This window comes from Terrapene carolina, unplaced genomic scaffold, assembly GCF_002925995.2.
Source record: "Terrapene carolina triunguis isolate 2854851 unplaced genomic scaffold, T_m_triunguis-2.0 Scaffold69, whole genome shotgun sequence".
Taxonomy (NCBI): domain Eukaryota; kingdom Metazoa; phylum Chordata; order Testudines; family Emydidae; genus Terrapene; species Terrapene triunguis.
Genome location: NW_020664420.1, coordinates 17,400,266 through 17,418,811, shown reverse-complemented (window position 1 = coordinate 17,418,811; position 18,546 = coordinate 17,400,266). Strand labels below are relative to the sequence as shown.

The 18,546-nt window shown below is 41.6% G+C and overlaps 1 protein-coding gene across 1 annotated transcript in view; it reads right to left on the bottom strand.

Annotated features, from left to right (window-relative positions):
- RAI14 (retinoic acid induced 14) overlaps nt 1–18,546 on the bottom strand; it is a 53,007-nt gene that overhangs the window by 8,300 nt on the left and 26,161 nt on the right. The window contains exons 2-12 of the mRNA XM_026649044.2: nt 18,512–18,546; nt 15,467–15,531; nt 13,412–13,469; nt 12,437–12,507; nt 9,868–9,974; nt 7,304–7,482; nt 6,655–6,683; nt 4,737–4,823; nt 3,972–4,029; nt 3,214–3,332; nt 1,182–2,714 (exon numbers count right to left, since the gene is read on the bottom strand). The exon at nt 18,512–18,546 is cut by the window's right edge and continues 5 nt beyond it. Of these exons, the coding sequence (XP_026504829.1) occupies nt 1,182–2,714; nt 3,214–3,332; nt 3,972–4,029; nt 4,737–4,823; nt 6,655–6,683; nt 7,304–7,482; nt 9,868–9,974; nt 12,437–12,507; nt 13,412–13,469; nt 15,467–15,531; nt 18,512–18,546 (2,341 nt within the window). The remainder of the gene's footprint in view (nt 1–1,181; nt 2,715–3,213; nt 3,333–3,971; nt 4,030–4,736; nt 4,824–6,654; nt 6,684–7,303; nt 7,483–9,867; nt 9,975–12,436; nt 12,508–13,411; nt 13,470–15,466; nt 15,532–18,511) is intronic.

The window sequence follows — 18,546 nt, the reverse complement described above, 5'->3', positions numbered from 1 at the left end:
AACTGCGGCCAGTGGGAGCTGCGATTGGCCGAACCTGTGGACGTGGCAGATAAACAAACCAGCCCGGCCCGCCAGGGTGCTTACCCTGGTGGGCCACGTGCCAAAGGTTGCCTATCCCTGGTCTACACAAGGATGGCTGGGCTGTAGCTCTTTCTCAGCCAGCTCTGCAGTGCCTCCTCCCCACCCTGCAAGCCAGCAGGCAGTTCTAGCTCCTCACCAGTACTGGGAGGTCTGCATGCAGATGTGTGTCCTCCCAGCTGGCTGCTCTCTCCATCTGCCTCTCCCAGAAATTGTCTCTCTCCTACTTACCTTTCTACCTCTATTTCCTTCCCCCCCAAATCTCTGGCATGCTACTCTTCTCCTGCCCACATCTCCCCCACCATTCTGGCTCTGTCCCTGCCGAAGCCTCTTGGCTCACTGTCAAATTTTCCTCCACCATCCTAATCATTTTAAGCATTCAGTTTCTGCTAGCAAATCTGCTTTTGTACAGAATTCTCACATTTCCAAATGGAAACACATTGCTTTAACAACTTATGTGAAGCAATATTTACACCATTGAGATATTGCGTTTACTGACGCTATGGGCACAGCCTCTGAATACATCAATGTCTGAAGACAGAAATGCAGCTCGCTTGGGTCAAGTCTAGAGCCAGCAGAATGTTATGAAGACAGCTACCACATCTGTGGCCCATTTTCTATTATAAGAACTCTGTGCTCTCAGATATCCCAATTATGGAAAAAGATGAGTAGGGATGGGTGAAATGATCTGGGTAAAATAAGAACTGTAGGATCTTTGGTCACTTGTGCATTTTTATTTAGGTTTGCAAAACTTCTCTCCCTGTGGATCTCTCACTGGTCTAACCCCCACTTTCATCATTTCAAAATAGGAGTCCAAGCACTCAGGCAACTGGGCCACATACGACTTCACCTAACAGTGACAGATCATGCAGCTCTCCTTGTGGGGACCTCCGCAGGGTCAACTATGCATTTAGCCAAACAAGCTTTTATCAGTATTAAAGATGGTATTCTGGGACCTTAGATTACAAGACAGAAAGATGTACTCAAAAGTTATACTCCATGACACTTTGTTTAATATGGAGCTGTGAACTGCATGCATTACTCAAATTGTTTTACAAGGTCTAAACATTCAGGAAACCCAATCTCTTTAATAAATTACTAACCTTTTTATCTTTATCTTCTTCTAGCTTTGACGAGCTTTCTGCATATCTTTTCATGTCAAGAAGATCTTCTTGAGCTTGATGGTACTTACGGTAAAGTCCATTAATTTCCTGCTCCTTAGCCTCAAGGAGAGTTTGAGCACCTTCTTTTTCCTCTTTTAATTGCAAAACTTCATTTCTCAATTGTGCAGCATCTAAGGACACGTTCTCTTTCTCTTTCATTAAATCCTTTAGTTTGGATGACAAAATATTAACTTCACCTTCTAACGCTGACTGGAGTTTTTCATATGAAGCTCTGGGCACCATCGCTTCATTAATTGCAGCTTTTTCTTCCAACAATTCCTTCTGCAGATTTCTTACCTCAGTTTCCTTGTTAATAAGCTCTTCCTTAAGTTCATTTATTTCTTCCTCCATTTCCTTTGCCGTACACCTGAGAGCAGTTACCACCTCAAGATGCTCAGCAACTGGTACAGAGTTTTGTTTCTGAGTATCTATCAGTTGCTTGAGCTGTGCTGCTTCATTTAATACCTGTGTGTACTGGGACTTCATGTCAGATAATGCATCTTCAGCTTTATCTTTCAATGAATTTGTTACCCGCATCAGTTTCTCATGCTCATCTCTAGGAATGTATTCCAAAGCTACATCCTCTAATGCTTTCCTCTTCCTGTAATCTTCAAGCTCTGTTTGTGCTTCTTTGTACAACTGAGACAGCTCACTAACTTGTCTGTGTAGGTCATCTATCATTCTAATCCTTGCTTCTTTCATCTCCCGAGGTTCATCACTGGATTCCAACTGCATCTGATTTAACTTGTCTTGTAGTCTTTTGATTTCTTCTTGCCCTTCTTTGTATCTCTCAATCAACAAAGCTTTCTCTTGGTTAATGTTCTCAATTATTGAACAATAAGAATTTTTTATTTCCTCACATTCTTCCACAGACATTTTGCTAGCAACGTTCTGCTCTCTTTCTTCAAGTTTTTCCTGTAGCTCTCTCACTTTCTCTTTATGCCTTTCACTTTCCTCTAATGCTTTCCTGAGTTCTTGCTTTAGCACTTCAATTTCCTCACATGTAACCCTCAGTTCATGGACATCCGAGAAAGTATCTTTGTTTTCAGAAGCAACAAGACCCAATTTCATCTGCTTTTGTACATTCAAGACCTCTTTCATAGCTTCTTCATACCGGCATTGGGTTTCTTTAAGTTTCTGGCTAAGATCAGAGCTGTTTTCTGAAATATCTGCACTGTTTAAATGAATTGTTTCTGGGATTCTAGACTGAAGTTGGGTCTCTAAGTGCTTTCTTTTTGCTTCGGAATTATCTAATTTCCTCTGTACATCCTTTAAATCTTCTTGTAGATGCTTAATTTTTACTTCATTGTTGTTTGTTGACTTCTCTTGAGTTTGTGTTGCATTTAATGAGGATGATTTTAGCTCCTGAGCGGAGGTTTGACTTTGTCTGTCCACTGACTGATCAAACTCTGTTTGGGTGGAATGATAGGAATCTAGGGTGGAATCCATTTCTGTTTCTCTGGGTGCTTTTTCCTGCATAAAAAGCGTTAGTGTTTATAAAACAATGTTACTAAGTAGATTAAGTAAGGGAACTCTTACTGTGCTCTACAGAGATGGACAATGAAAACATTGTGGGCTAGATTTTCAGCAGAGCTCACCACGCAAATGAAGATAGTGGGTGCTAAAATCATCTAAATACCTGGGATGATTTCTGTAGCACAAAAAGGATCAAAGGCTATGAGAGTTAAAATTCTGAAAACCTCAATCATTAGCCAGAGTTCTGAAATAATTAACTCCATCTTAAAAAAAAGGCTGTCAACTAATTTATGGGAAAAACGAAAATTGCAAACAATGATTTAGTATTCAAAGACAAAGTTTCCTCTTGATTTCTTGAAACTCTTACTACCTACAAACTGTCTTTTAATTTATCTTCACAGCACAACACTATAAAACAAAGTAGTTCTTTATTCTGCTATTCAAGAACTGAAAGATCCCTTTTGCTTTGAATTAAGCACAAAAATGTAATACATACCTGTAATTTGTCTTGTAACTCCTTATTGTGTAGCGTTAGAGAAGCAATTTTTGCTTGCAACAATACAAGCAGATCTTGCTGGTCAGTTTCAGAACTTATATCCAGTAAGCTATCAGCACCTTTAAAATAAATGGTTTAAAACCATTTAAAACAACTGAAGTGACGACGTAGTGACTGTAGCAAAAGCAGGCACTATCTACAGGAGGGATAGTTCAGTGGTTTGAGCATTGGCCTACTAAACCCAGGGTTGTGATTTCAATCCTTGAGGGGGCCATTTAGGGATCGGGGGGGGGGAAAAGGATGGTACTTGGTCCTGCTGTGAAGGCAGAGGGCTGGACTTGATGACCTTTCAGGGTCCCTTCCAGTTCTATGAGATAGGTATATCTCCATATATATCCTTTCATATAAAATCATTACAACTTTGAGATGGAGTGAACTTGTTTTTTTTTTCAGAAGAATGGCCTTACTGGGTCAGACCAAAGGACCATCTAGCCCAGCATCCTGTCTTCCGACAGAGACCAATGCCAGGTGTCCCAGAGGGACACCATTAATATGCCAAATGAAGGAATTATTTCTAGCTAGATTTCTAAAAACTGTTTAAATCACTGGTAGGTACATCAGTTTTTTCTAAAGAGTTACAATGCCGAAACCATTCTCTAATACCATTACCATTATTCCTACATTTAAATGGTTCTAAAAGACAGTTGATAAAAAGAATAAGCTTTGAGAATTAACGAAGGCTTTATTATTCACCTTACCTGTAGTGCTGTCACTCAGTCTATCCTTGTTATCTCGCTGAATGGAGCTGATCTCTTCCTGTGAGACACAAGGAGACAATCCTTTCACTTCAAGAAGTTCTAGACTTCACAGAAATGAGTATGGAATGAGGTCAAGCCCCGCAGAATGAATGGCTCTTTGCTCTGGGGTCTGATGTCTTGTTCCAAACAACATTCCTTAAAAGTTAGGGGCCAGATTTTTAAATTAGCTTGAGAGATTTGGCCTCCCGATTCCCATTAAAATTAATGTGATCTGGGCATCCACATTCCCCCAGGCAAGTCTTTCCCTGTGCACCAAATTATGCAATGTAGTGTGTAAGGTACTGTATATTTAAAATGTCAAAGGACTACAGTCTTCAATAACATAGGCTGAAATCACACAGTAGCAAGTGGCTACTCATCCCAGTGAAATCTTTTGGACAAGAACTGTCTTTATTGTATGTAATGAACAGTGGCAGGCACTTTGTTAGCACTAAATAACTTGCTACTGTAGTGTTAAGACGCAAAACATTTACTCATTTATTATGAATTACCACCACATTTACTGAAAGAAAATATCAAAATAAGTTTACAAAAGTATATGCCCTTTGTTTTTACACACATTTTAAACCATTTATTTCTCAAAATTCAACAATTCACAGTGGATCTCCCAGTCACTGATTGTGGATTATCAAAGTTCTATATTTTTATCCCCTTAAATACAGCCAAAGTTTGTTAAAAACAACAGAACAGCAAGAGCAAATATACCTTGCATACTTGTTCAGCGAAAAACGCCTGTCCTTTTCCAGCAATTGGAGTTGAGGTTGCTGAACGTGGAGAGGACAAATCACTAAACTGAAAAAGAAGTGTGTGTGTGTGTATATATTAGGGAGTTCTACTGCCTGTGTTAACATATGCAATCATTCTGTGTTAGCACCAAAGAGCAAACCTAATTACTCAATGCTGTTCTTAGCCAGCAGCACACATGCATTATTTCCAGACATGAGCAATGTTTCAGTTTAATAACCTATTTCTTAAGATGTAATTCAATCCTATATCATATATCTTGCCTGCTCTCTCCCCTTATTGGATTTCTACAGCTACCTGTATGTGGAAGTGCATTTTAAGCCATTCATCAAAAGAGAAGACCTTTACCTTCCAAGAGACCACCTTTATGTGCAGCTTTTAGACCATGCCACATTACTAGTAGCCTTCTTAGTAACTGTAACCAATATGGGTTTTCAAGATGTCATCCTAACCTCAGAAAAAAATCTACTCATGACACGAGACAGACATATAAAATAACACAGAGCAAATTTTGCCAGCATCATTCGCATTATGCTCTAGATCTTTCCCATCCCACTACAAATATCAAAATGTTCAAACTTGGACTTTTTCTTTACCTGGATAGGACTGATAGGAGGAGGTGGGGCTTTGCGTTTTTTTGGAGTTCCACTTCTTTCTGAACTTAATTTAGAGACTTGGTCATGCTGAAATTTTCACAGGCCAGAGAATGGAGGTGTGTTAGTTTGGTTAGTAAAGTCTGAGTAAGCAGTTTTATTAAAAACCCCACATAACTTGAGCAGTTTGTTCCTTGTCTCATTCAAGCTTCTCCACAATAACTGCATTGCTATAATAGGCAAGATACTAGGCAGGCTTGAAGACAAGGATGACTCCCGCCCCCCTTGCAATTCATGCTTCAGAAAAACAAAGATTTAGTGAAAGAGCACAAGCTGATGAGAGGTTTAGCATTTACTAGTAATCTCAAATACACCTCTACCCCGATATAACGCTGTCCTCGGGAGCCAAAAAATCTTACCGCGTTATAGGTGAAACCGCGTTATATCGAACTTGCTTTGATCCACCGGAGTGCGCAGCGCCCCTCCCCCCACCGCCCCGAGCACTGCTTTACCGCGTTATATCCAAATTTGTGTTATATCGGGTGGCGTTAATAGGGGTAGCGGTGTACTTCATTTGTTCACGGCTTAATTAAGTGACCATGAATGGCCATTATTTTTCCTCTCCGTCAACTACTCTTGTGTTCGGACAGCTTGAAAGACCTATTTCTTCCATAAGGGGAGTGCCTGAATCAGTCACTCCATGGCTTCTCACTTTAATGGGGTGTGCACCCTCCAGAATACTATGCCCCTAATAAGTGCTATTAGGGCATTTTTATTGCTTCAACCTGGTGGGATTTTCACCACTGGGATCTCCCGCAAAGGGCATTCCAGCAATACCCCTTGCAACCTTGGAATATGTGTTTCATGTTGGAAATCTGAAAAGCTTTGCCTCTGCTTGTCTCCATAATCAAGGTGTAAGAAAGTCCAGTCTTGGGGCCTAAACTCTTGAGTTTTTCCACAAGAGTTTGTGCTTCCTTTTCCCAACCACAGAACCACACCCTTCCCCCCAGCACCCTTTTCCTGCCTCTCCAAAGCTGATTGGTTATTGAATCTTGTAAGAGGCCTTGTTAAAAAAAAAAAAAAAAAAGCTGATTAAAGCAATATGTTTCTGCAACATGCTTCTACTATGAGCAACTCGAACATTCATACTATAGAATGTTGTAATTACAGGTAAATCTCAGAGTGACATTTATTAGTGCTTTTAAGCATATGCCATTTATCATTTTCACAGGAAGTTACAAACCCGTATAGTCTGAATATTTTCAAGTAACACAAGAGACAAATACCTGCTTTGGCTTTGTTGGTGACTTCGTATCTGTAGAGCAGGGAGGGGAAAAAGTGTTTTATGTTAAATACCATTAAGAAAAAAAAGCAATAATGTCTTTGCGTGGCCCCACCCCACCCCTGAATGCCTGCAAAGCCAACCTGGATATCCCATTTGTCTGCTTCTCCAACAAGTCTTGTGCATTTCTTTCATGCTGCCTACATACTTGGAATACCCTTCCTGAGAGAGTCCACACGGCCACTCCCCTCTCTACATTAGAGCCTCTCCATGACATCCATCACTGGGAAGCATCAACAAAATTAGCCAGCTAAGAACTTTAATTTATTCCCTTCACAGAATAAAAAGCCCAACTCCATGCTGTGTGCTAGCCCTTGCTATGTTACTGCAGTAATTTCCCTCTGTTCCTCCTCCTCGTAGCTACTCCCTATTGCTCTGCTAGCCCCCTGGGATACTAGCGGACACGTTTTTTGGAGCAGGGATCACTTCTGTGTTTTGGGAGGCACCTAGCAAACTGGGTGCAGTGCGAAGTTAAACAGCCATGCTAATTATCTGCGAGAACTAGCTCATTTCAAGATATTGCAAAAAGTAAATTCACTTGTTGAAAACAGATCTGGTCAGTTAAAACTGACACATTATTGCCTCTCACATACCGGCATCTGGAGAGATCTTCGACAGGAGGAGGCTCTGAATCCCGGCGTTCTCAGAGAGCTTTGAGTAATGTAGGGCATCGTGTCCAAGGGCATCTACAAGGCTGAAGTCAGCACCCTTTCTAATCAAGGTTTCCACAATGTTAAGGCCTCCAGCTTCACAAGCCAGCATCAAAGCAGTTCTAGAGAAAACACACAGAGCCCAAGTGTGAAGATTCTACTCTTAGGGCTGTAGCTTTGTCATATGACTTTTTTGGAAAAAACATCCTGTGTCATGGACAAATCCATAAAATCCAAGATTTTTTTTTTTTTTTTTAAATCAACACGCACAATTTCTCTCCTCATTTCTCCCCACACACCTGCCCCTGCTCCCCCAGGGCCTTTTTGAGGAATTTGGCATTCTGAACCTTGCTCCATCTTGCATGGAGGTACCAAGAGGAGGTACCTGATTGGCAGCTTTTATCAGCAGGTTGTCCAGTTCTCAAGAGGAGTGGCACAGAAGCAGCTTCTGATTAGGAAGTCTGTCAGATGCCAGAGCCAAGATCAAACTACAGTCCTGAGAATCGTGGTGCAGTACAAGAGCATCTATTTGAATACAGCTGCATTTCACTCATTGCTTTTAAGTGAACGCAGATACAATCATGGAGATTTACTCATTGCCCAAAAGCAAAATAAATTGAAAAGCCCCTTGTGAGAATATGTAAGAGGCATAGTTAGGGAGGACAGCTCAAATCTCCTCTAGAAAACCAAAATATCTTGTTATCCCACAAAAGACTTAGCAGTCAATCCCAAATCCAAGGCTAGGCAACCTACAAACAGCGTTAAGAGCTTGGAATAGTGGATTGCATGCAGCAAGAGTACACTGTGTTTTTTTAAAATCCTTCCAAGTTACTTGCAGGGATGAAGAGTTTTATCAAAAGTACTTTACTGCATACTAGTATTTGTTTACCCTCCTGTGAAAAATACTCTGCCCTCAGCTTGAAAATAGGTCTAATAGATTGGTGTTTTTTAGTTTGTGCTTTGAAAGAAACAGAAGTGAACACTGGCAAACACTATCATAGCAATGAATTGTTTCCTTCCATATTTGTCAAAACATTATAGCAATCCTTTCACCCACCACATGAGGGCAGAAGCATGGTGGGAAGATGGTAGTTGCACTGCTGTGTGTTAAAATAGTAGTGGAAGGGAGGAAAGTGAAGAATATCACATTCAAGTGAAACTGCAGAGATGATTTTAGATGGGCAGCGTAATTGCCCAATTGGAATTTGGACAGGACATCCAAGTTGGACAACCCCAATTTTTATTTTTTCATACTAAGAGAGCTTACATAATAAGTTAGTGATATATATCTCTGCAAAATTGGATATATAATACGTTCAGCTAGTCTTCATATGAGGAGGAGAGGGCAAAAAGAAAACCAGTTTCTCTCATTTAGTACCATCTTCCTCCCTTCTATTCACTGTTAAATGTTTTCTAAAAAGAGCAGGAATGAGACTACTGTGCTGTCTACTGAAGAATGAAATGCTCTCACACAAGTGGACAATGAACTTTCAAGAGTTTCCATAGAGTCAGCAGAAAGCCTGTGAGCAAAAGGTAGAAAGATCTCTCAGAGTGGACAGCACTGTAGGTTCACAACAAGGCCAAGGCCATTCAGCAACTGGACAAAGGGGCTAGTTTTCTTCTTAGAAAAGCGGAGAACAAAACACTGCTCTAATGCACTTCGTATCAGTCCAAAGTAAGGGCTAACTCTTATTTTTCCCATATGCTGCCAAGGAATAGTAAAGTGCTCCAAATCAGCTTATTGTGCATTACAAAATGTAAATGCCAAATCTCTTCGGCAATCCATTTTGCTGTGGCAATTTCAATATTGGTTTATAATACAGTTCATACATTTAAAAAAAATGTAAATTCCATCAACAAAATTAAAAAAGAAAAAGAGGGGAAATGCTCTTGGGATGCTCTTGTTTAAAAAGCAATTTTGACAAATCAGGAGCCTAAAAAAATTCAACATATTACTAAATGGTGCAGCTATAGAGAAGCCAGCATTTCCATCGTGGAGTCCTTTGTTGTGTCTTCTCTTGCAGTTTTCCAGCATCTGATCATCACTGTACTTCAATGGCATTTTAGATAGGAAAAAGCCTTCTGGAAACATGTCTTGTAGTTACTGGAGCCAACTTGGAAATGTGGACTCAAGTCAGACATGGGAAAAATCCAGTGGAGAAAACCAAGCAGCCTTCAAAAGAGCGTATATGAATGTTATTGGCCAGATTCTTGTAGAAGGGACATTTAAGTGTGATTTGCTCCCATTTTACACCACTCTGGAAGTCTGAAGACTGTCTTAAAGGGGCCAGCTGGCCCTATGTATTTACCCTTTCAAATTTTACTTTAGCCACAGCTCTCCGCACACGCACCAAGCCTTCTCTCACAGCCAGGTGACACCTCTTATAAAATTGTCAGCGTTTACTATTAATGACAGTTCTGGGGAAGTAGGATGAAAAAAGAAAAACTTCATTTCAAAAGGTCAGTATCATGGAATTCATTAATACAACAAAGCTATTTTGTTGTACCTTCCATTTTTGTCCCTGGAATTGATGTCCGCTCCGTGATCCAGAAGATGTTTACATATCTCAGCATGGCCATTTTGTACTGCGAGCAGCAGGGGTATATTCCCATCCTAGGAACACATTTAAGAAACTATGAACAAGAATGAATCCATCAACCCCCAAAAAAACCAACTCCCAGTTAATTTAAATGTTAATTATGACTCTTGCTGCTACAGAGCATGAATTGTAAGGCATATCCAGTACAATTTCCCCTTCATAAACAATGGATTTTTCTTCTTTCAGCAATGTAATTTGGCTTAATTTAATCCCTTGCCTGAGCATCCACAGATATCAGTCAGCACAGCTTTAGGAATGCTGCTGGTTATCCCTTTGCTCTTTGGTTAACTCTACAGCGGGTCGCAGCAAGTCTCTTAGGTCCTAGATAAGTCATTTAATTTCTTAAGAAATATTTCCACAATATGTGGTGAATTTAAACACTAATTAGGTAAATAGAATCAAAAGGACAAGGTTTCACACCAGATAAGTCTTCAAGTGAGACAAATTCTAAGTATAAGTTTTGTGACAGAGCCAATAACAGGTATGGCAGGTGCGAAGGAAGAAGTTTCTCTGACTGGAGAAATGATATCGAGTTCAGACAGCATGGATGAGCGTTTTTATGCCTGAACTCTGGAACGCCACCAGTCTTTTGTCATGCAAGATATCATTTTTTAGGAGACCCTCAAAAGCTTGGATGCCACTCAGTGATTTGTGTTGTCCATGGACGTTTCATGGTGGCTACTCTATTTTAAATTAAAATCTCTGAAACCTTAAGGATACAGAGTACAGCCAGCAAAAGTGGACTCCATCCACTATGTCTCTATGGATTCAGAGGAGGATGGTCCAGTGGTTAGGGTGCTAGCCTGGAAGACATGGGTTCAATTTTCTGCTCCACCACAGATGTCCTGTCTGACCTAGGGCAAAGCACTTAGTGTCTGTGTCTCGGTTCCCCATCTATAAAATAGGGATAACAGCTCTTCCCTAGCTCACAGGGCTGTTGTGAAGCTAACACGTTAAAGATAGAAAGGTGCTCAGATGCTATGGTAATGACAGCCAAGGCAATAAAAGGGCCTAAGCTATATAAATGGATATACATTATTCAATCTCATTAGCTAGTCTGTAAACAAAAAAACTTTGTTTAACAGGAAGGTTAAGCATGATATTTCTTTCCACCCCCACAAACAATGAAGAGAAAAGACATGCCAGGTCCTGGGGCACTCTTTAACCATACTCTCATGTCCACATAGCATGTTTCCACTGGAAGCAAAAAACTCCACACCACCACAAAGAGCTTCCCTTACCTCCAGCTAATAAGAAGGAACAGGGAACATCAGTCTCTCCAACATGATAGTGCAAACCCTTTATTCCAAACTCAACAACATGAGCAAGTATTCAGTGTCACAGTGTATACACATAGGTGCTGGAACGAGGGGTGCTGCAGCACCCCGTGGCTTGAAGTGGTTTCCATTATATACAGGGTTTAGAGTTTGGTTCAACGGCTCTCAGCACCCCCACTATAAAAATTGTTCCAGCGCCCTTGAGTATATACAAGTTACATGTGGAGTGGGTTGTGTGTTAGCGGGGCAAGCACAAGGGTGCAGTCCAGAGTGTGCTTTATAATAATAATAATCTATGCCACACAAGAGGTGATTCACCGCCTCAAATTCAAGATACATTTAATGCGCAAGGGCTCACTATAGCTGCTACCTTTGCCTTACAAATGTGGGAAATGAGACGAGCTGGCACATGGCACCCATTTGATAGCTTTTCTCTATAAAAGGAGAGAGAATTTTCATTTTCTTCTATAGTAGAGATGGGATAGTCTTTAGCTGTTTTCCAGCAACTCTCTCTTGACAGGCTAAGTAGTACAATGAATTGGGCACCAAGCTTTTAATCAGCTGTGAAAACTATAAAAAGCTTGACAACAGTTAGGCTGTTGGCATGCTGACACCACTGCCTATTATGCTGACCAATATTGTCTCATTGTTTCCTTATATTCCTCTGTCAACCTGTCTGTATCCATCTCTTGTCTTACACTTAGATTATAAACTCTTTGGGGGCAGGAACTGTCTTTTTCCTCGGTGTTTGTACAGTGCCTAACACAACAGGGTCCTGGTCCATGATTAGGGCTCCTAGGTGCTACGGTAATACAACTAGTAAGTAATAAGGTTAGTGGAAGGAAGAGACTTGCTGGTCAGGACTTGTCCACACAATGTGCCTCAACCACAGCCAACCTGAGTCAACGGAAAAACTCCATCAGATTCCAATGGGCTTTGGATCAAGGCCATATGCCTGTTTCTGGCCACTAACACTAATCCCTCAGTTTCATGAGCAGCAAGTTTGGTCTTTTTTGCATTAGATGGTGAAGCACTTCTCTTCCAGGTGTGCACCAGCAGGTCAGGTGTAAAGGCAGCTTCCCCCCAATGGAAATAAGAGACATTAGAAAAGGTATTGCTTAGAAACTGCTGTAGTAGAAGTTTGCCAGATTGAAAGATGGAAAACCATTTTAAAGTGTTCAGTGAGATAAAGTACATACCAAATCTTTGACATTAATTGGGCATTTGTGCTCACACAAAAGTTGAACTACTTGAAGGCAGCCACATGACGCTGAAAAAAAAAAAAAAAGAATACAAGTCAATTAAATCCATTTTTAAAGTCTATTGTCTCTGCATTGCCCGTGTATAATGGCGGGAGCATCAAAGAGTTCAACTCAAACATTCACATTGAAAAATATTAGAGGTTCTCTTTAAAAAAAAAAAATCCACAGAAAGGGCATTTGCAGATTTAGACGTTTCCCTGCCTGCTTGCAAACCAAAGACTGCAGCATTATGCTAGTGTCTGAGAACTAACCAATCAAATTGATTCATCTCTTTTTACTGTCCAAGCAGACGGAGGGTGGGCAGAAAACAAAGAGCATGAATTGTGAAAAGCAAGTTATATTTTAAAATAAACTAGTAATCACAGCCCAGAGTAGCATAAGAGGATAGTCTTTTTGCCCCAAAACCTGAACAACTTGACCCTTAATACATTACAGCATCTTCTTTCTCAGCACTTTCATGAATACCCGTTAACTGTACAGGATTTTAAAAGCAATATGTTTGATTCACTTGTTTGAAGTGTAGCAACACTGAAGTCTACTGGCCATCTGGACATAAGTCACTACAATCAGTAAAACTGAGATGTCATTGATTTAAGCAGGGAGTTCGTTATAACTTTAAAAAAGAAAAAAAACATCAGAAACACTGAAACAATGCCAAGAAGCTATAAACAAAAAAAAATGAAAAGAAAAGTGAAGGAAATGTAGTTCTATGAGGAAACAGAAGCAGAGCCTACTTTAGTGCATCTTACTGTTGTGCTGACTACTTTTCCAATCATAGCATGAAAATCACACGAGGAGTTACTGGATCTATGTGATTAGCATTTATCAAGTTCTAGTATAAAGGAGAATGTCTAGGATTGTGTAAATGCCAGAATAAGAGAGTGGATAACAAGTTTTCAATAGAAAAATTACCCGCATAATGTAAAGCTGTTTTCCCAGAGTTGTCAGTGCTGTCTGCTGGGCATTTTGACTGTAGAAAGAAAAAGAAAATGCTTAGAGAGAAATATAAGAACACAAAGCATTTGTTTGCTGCAAGTGCAGAGGGATGACCTCTTGGGACAACCAGCTTTGTGAACTACCACAGATGTCCCAGTCCATAAAAACCAATAAACACTGGGTTAATCATTAAAAGGGATAGTTTTCCTCTCAATAAATCTTAACTACTTTAGCATGCATCCCACTTGCTGAAACACATACACTGGAGTTATGGAAGACAACACTCTTGGGAGGAAGACATGACCCCGTGACCTTCCTAGCCAGTGATGAAGAACAAAAGTTGCAGAATAAAGGAAACTATACATTCAGTACAGTCTATATCTGGCTGTCTTGGGTAAAGAGTACTCTCAAAAAATCCCCACCTCCAAATTTTATTTAAAAAACCAAACAAACCCATTTTATAATGCAGTTTGGCCACATTATTTATAGTCTTTGTTAAAGAAAATGTATGCTTCATTTTTAGGTATCTTAAATGAAGTGACTATTAAGATAATAAATACAATTATAATCTATCTTTATGAGGATTTTTCAAAAAGCCAACAGCCATCATTGAATAATTTTAAAATCCTGGCTTTCCTTTAATACTTTTACCATCATACCTAGTTAAAGTAATAAATCTTACAGTCCTTTAACACGGCATTTTTCAGTGCATAAAATTTTACTCTAATGCATAATATTACTAAAGTGGTATTTTTAAAAGAACTGGTTTTTAAAATGAAAAGTATTAGCTTCAGGCTTTTAAACACAGCACATCTATAAACTTTAGCAAAACTGCTGGGTAAGTGGGCTCAGTTGCAAATATATTACCAGCTTCAATAAAGGAAGCCAATACATTTAAAATTTAAGATGTATATCTAGTCTTCTTGAATTCAACTTCAAAGACACATGTTGATCTTATGCATTCCTTACATTTGTAACAGCTTACATCACGTAAAGCAAGTCCGCAAAGAAACAGGAGTGTGATCAGAGCATGAACAAACAATTTTTTGCATTTGTAACACCACGCCGGTTTCTAATTGTTTACAAAGAGATACATAATACTTAACCAACAAAGCAGTGAGCTGCTGTAGCTGCTGAGTGACGGAATGGGTACTTTAATACTCACCCACCCACATCCAACCACTATCGGTAGTTGAATTAACCTATTACTGCATGCAGTATGACCAGCGACAGCTGGATGTCACTGTCAATGCTATCACTGGTACTGTTAGAACTGTCATTAACCATTGGGTCCCATCTCTCAATATCCAAATTCTCTCTTTCCAACTATCACCTTGTCTCCTTCAACATCACCCACTTGCCCCCATCTGCAGATCCCATCTACACCACTCTTAATTCCCAACTCCCCACTCTCTCCTCTGCTGGTTCAGCCGGAGGCTACCTTTGCTTCTCTCTCCGTCATCTTCCCTCAATGCCTCTGACACTGCAAGGTCCATCCCACTAACCCCCAGCCCAAGGCACACACTAAACATTTGCTCAAGGGACAGGAGCAGAGGCAAAGTGCCATGACTACAGTCACTTCCTCCACTGCAAATTTGTTATCGCTTCTTTACATTCCACCATCTTCCTGGGCAAGCAGGGCTGTGCCAGTCACATTGATTCCCTCGCCTGCAATCCTCTTTACTTCTTTACTTGCTACCTTAGGGAAAGAGCAGGAAATTAGGTAGACCTTGCAATTCGCATGGAATCCATCCTGGAGACTGTCAGGCTAATGGGTTTGGGGGTGGGAGAAGCAAGTTCCAAAGCCAAGGACCTCGGTGAGGATATCATGCTATCCTTCACTAATTTAGACAGGGGGTGAAGACAAAGGAAGAAGGGCCCTAAAGCTGAGGGATATCAAGAATGCAAGAATCTGGTGCAGATGATTATGGGGAACAAGTGGTCAATCTAAAAGACCCACATTTAGCAGAGGAGCAAGAGAGCTAGTGAACATATGTTAGTGATCTAATACTCAGTTTCATTTTACTTTACCTGAAGAAGCCTCTTGATGCAATCAAGGTGGCTGTTCTTTGCTGCAAGATGTAAAGCAGTGTGCCCTAAATTAATACAAACAAAGCAAATTAAATATTAATAATTATGAATTGCACAACAAAAGTGAGATTATGTACTGTTTCTTTAAAAAGCAATATTGTGCTCACCATAGCCTAGATACCACAACAGAGATGGGCATATTAAAATATCCTACCTAGATCATAATATTTGGGTGCATTTACAGAAAACAAGTAATTCCCTCTTTTATAGCCATGCAGCCTCCCTTAGATCGCTCCAGAATTGCTGCACAGATATGTTCAGCAAGTGCTTCTGAGACAGCTGTCATCTTGGGACTGAGCCAGGGATATCCAGAGCTAAAAGCAGGAGCTGCTACACCTTGAGCTAAAAAGCCAGGACCCTCTAGCTGGGGCTGTAACAGACTTGTATCCTCTGCTGATCAGGCAGAGAGGATGACCAGTAACACACTCACCAGGGACATACACTCTGCAGACTCCTTTTGTGCCTGTTTTATCAATTTGTGAGTTCTCAATACTATCTGACTAACAATGCAATACTGTTTATATAGAAACAGGACTAAAGACTGCAATATCTCATCAGCTTTTATGCATATAGCCCCAGAAGAAACAGGGAAGTCAGAAAGAAAAAGTTAAGAGTATACTAAATATGAAGAAGAGAAAGAAGCGGTCAAGAAACAGTACTCTAATACTGATACTCAAGAGCCATTGTTTATGTGGTCAGTGGCAGTACACAGAGGATGAGATAGGAGGACTACCAAAGCAAAGTTTCTTCGAACTGAAACAAGCATCAGTTTGAAGCTCAGAAGAGAATAGCTGCTCACCATTCAAAATGATGAATGGATTAATCAGTCCTGAAACAAGATCATAAAGTGACAAAGTTTGGGTCAAATTTTATACCTGGTGCACCTACGGGTTCAAAGTTAACCACTCTCCCAGTTTTGCATGTGTAATTTGAATTCTTCCTCCAAAATCACAGAGCACCTCTCACATGTGATAAGTATTCTGTTGTGTGCAAGAAAACTAACCCATCACATAGGTGTTTTAGTCAGAAACGGATCGAGTCCACCCAATGTTTAAAGCCTATTATGGTGAAAGATGGAGTATTGACGGGTCATTCAGGCAAACTGGACTGGCTAGTTAACATACAGAGTATTCATTCTGTAAATACCCCAACCGAAACACCATAGTCTATTAAAAACTCTGCCAGTTTCCCCCCATTTTCTCTTTAAAGTGTTAATGATAAAAGGCACAGGGATTTTCTTGAGAACTGAAACACTTCAGGGTAAATAGCTCTGAGCTCTGCTTTGGGCAATCAGTTCCTACCAATCAGCCATCAATGCTCAGGAAATGCCCTGCTGCAATTCCAGGACAGTTAATGGGGTTAATAGTTTGGATACACATAAAAGTGAAGCCTAAAAATCTTTATCTAAACTAGGCAGAGTCCTGAAGACATGAAATTAACAAAACAAGTTTTACGTTGGAGAACCATCAATTATTTTGCCGTCTTGAGTCCACTAGCATGCTTAATTTTATAACCCTGAGGTTGAAATTTTCAAGACCGGAGGTATGAATTAAAGCACCAACAGTGTGTATGTTTATGTCTGCATGCATAATACTGCAAATGCTTTATCAAACTGCTAAAAGATGCATGCAAATGAGCAGTAAAGCACCTAACAAATACAAGCTGTTCAACTAGTCACCCAGTTTTCACAATCAATGTAGCTGCATAATTTCACATGACATGTTGTTTACAGATGTCTGACTTCTCATTTTGAAAACACGACTTTGGTCTTGTCCAGGGGTCTCAAACTCAAATGACCACGAGGGCCACATGAGGGCTAGTTCATTGGCCCGAGGACCGCATCACTGACACACACACACACACACACACACACACACACACACACACACCCCTCGCTGCCCCCAATCAACCCCTTTCATGAGGCCCCGCCTCTTCCCACCCCTTCCCTGCCCCCATTCCAACCCCTCCCCTGAAGTCCCCCCCCAACTCCGCCCCCTCCCTGCCCCCAGAGGGAGCATGGGGGTGTGGCGGAGGCTCAGGGCAGGGAGTAGAGGTGCAGCAGGGGGTTGGGGTGCAGGCAGGGGGATCAGGGTACAGAAGGGGTGTGGGATGCAGCAGGGGGCTCAAGGCAGGGGATTGGGGTGAAGAAGGGGTATGGGATGCAGCAAGGGGCTCAGGGCAGGGGGTTGAGGTGCAGGAAGGGGGCTCAGGGCAGGGGGTTGGGGGGAGGGGTGCAGGAGGGCTTCGGGCTCCGGGTTGGCAGCGGCACACACCGCGGCCAGGGCAGGCTGCCGGCCCCGGCCCCGCTCCGCTCCGGGAAGTAGCTGGAACCATGTCCCTGTGGCCCCTGGGGGAGGGGGACGCAGGGCTCCACACGCTGCTTGCCGCTCCTCCAGGTACCTCCCCCAAAGCTCCCATTGGCCGCAGTTCCCCGTTCCCGGCCAATAGGAGCTGCGGGGGGGGCGGTGCCTGCTTGGAAGCCAGAGCAACACACGGACGGAGCCCTCTGCTCTCTCCCCCCCACCCCCCCGGCCGCAGGGACTTGATGCCAGCCACTTCAGGGAGCGGCGCAGGGCTCGAGGGGGGCAATCCTGCGGCTGTAGTTTGCCCACCTCTGGCCTGGGGGTAGGCCAGGGGGGTGTGCGGGCCGCTTGGCGGGCCACAGGAAATAGCCCCGCGGGCCACGTGTTTGAGACCCCTGGTCTTGTCTATGCTACAGAGCCTTTTTTGGCATAGCTTAAGCAGCTATGTCGACAGGAGTTCTGCTGGTGCAGCTACAGCAATTCTTTGAATGACTTTAGCTATGCCAGCTGAAGCACTATCAGCATAGCTGTGCCTAAACTGGGGTTTTTGCTAGCATAGCTACATTAGCTGGGGCGGCGATTTTTTTTCTTCCACACTCCTTTCCGACATAACTTTGTAGTGTAGACTAAGCCTACATCTTGTCCTATATAAAACATGTAGCAAAAGCTCATAGTTATGTACCTGTACCATCCTGTGCTGTGACATCCACACCATGC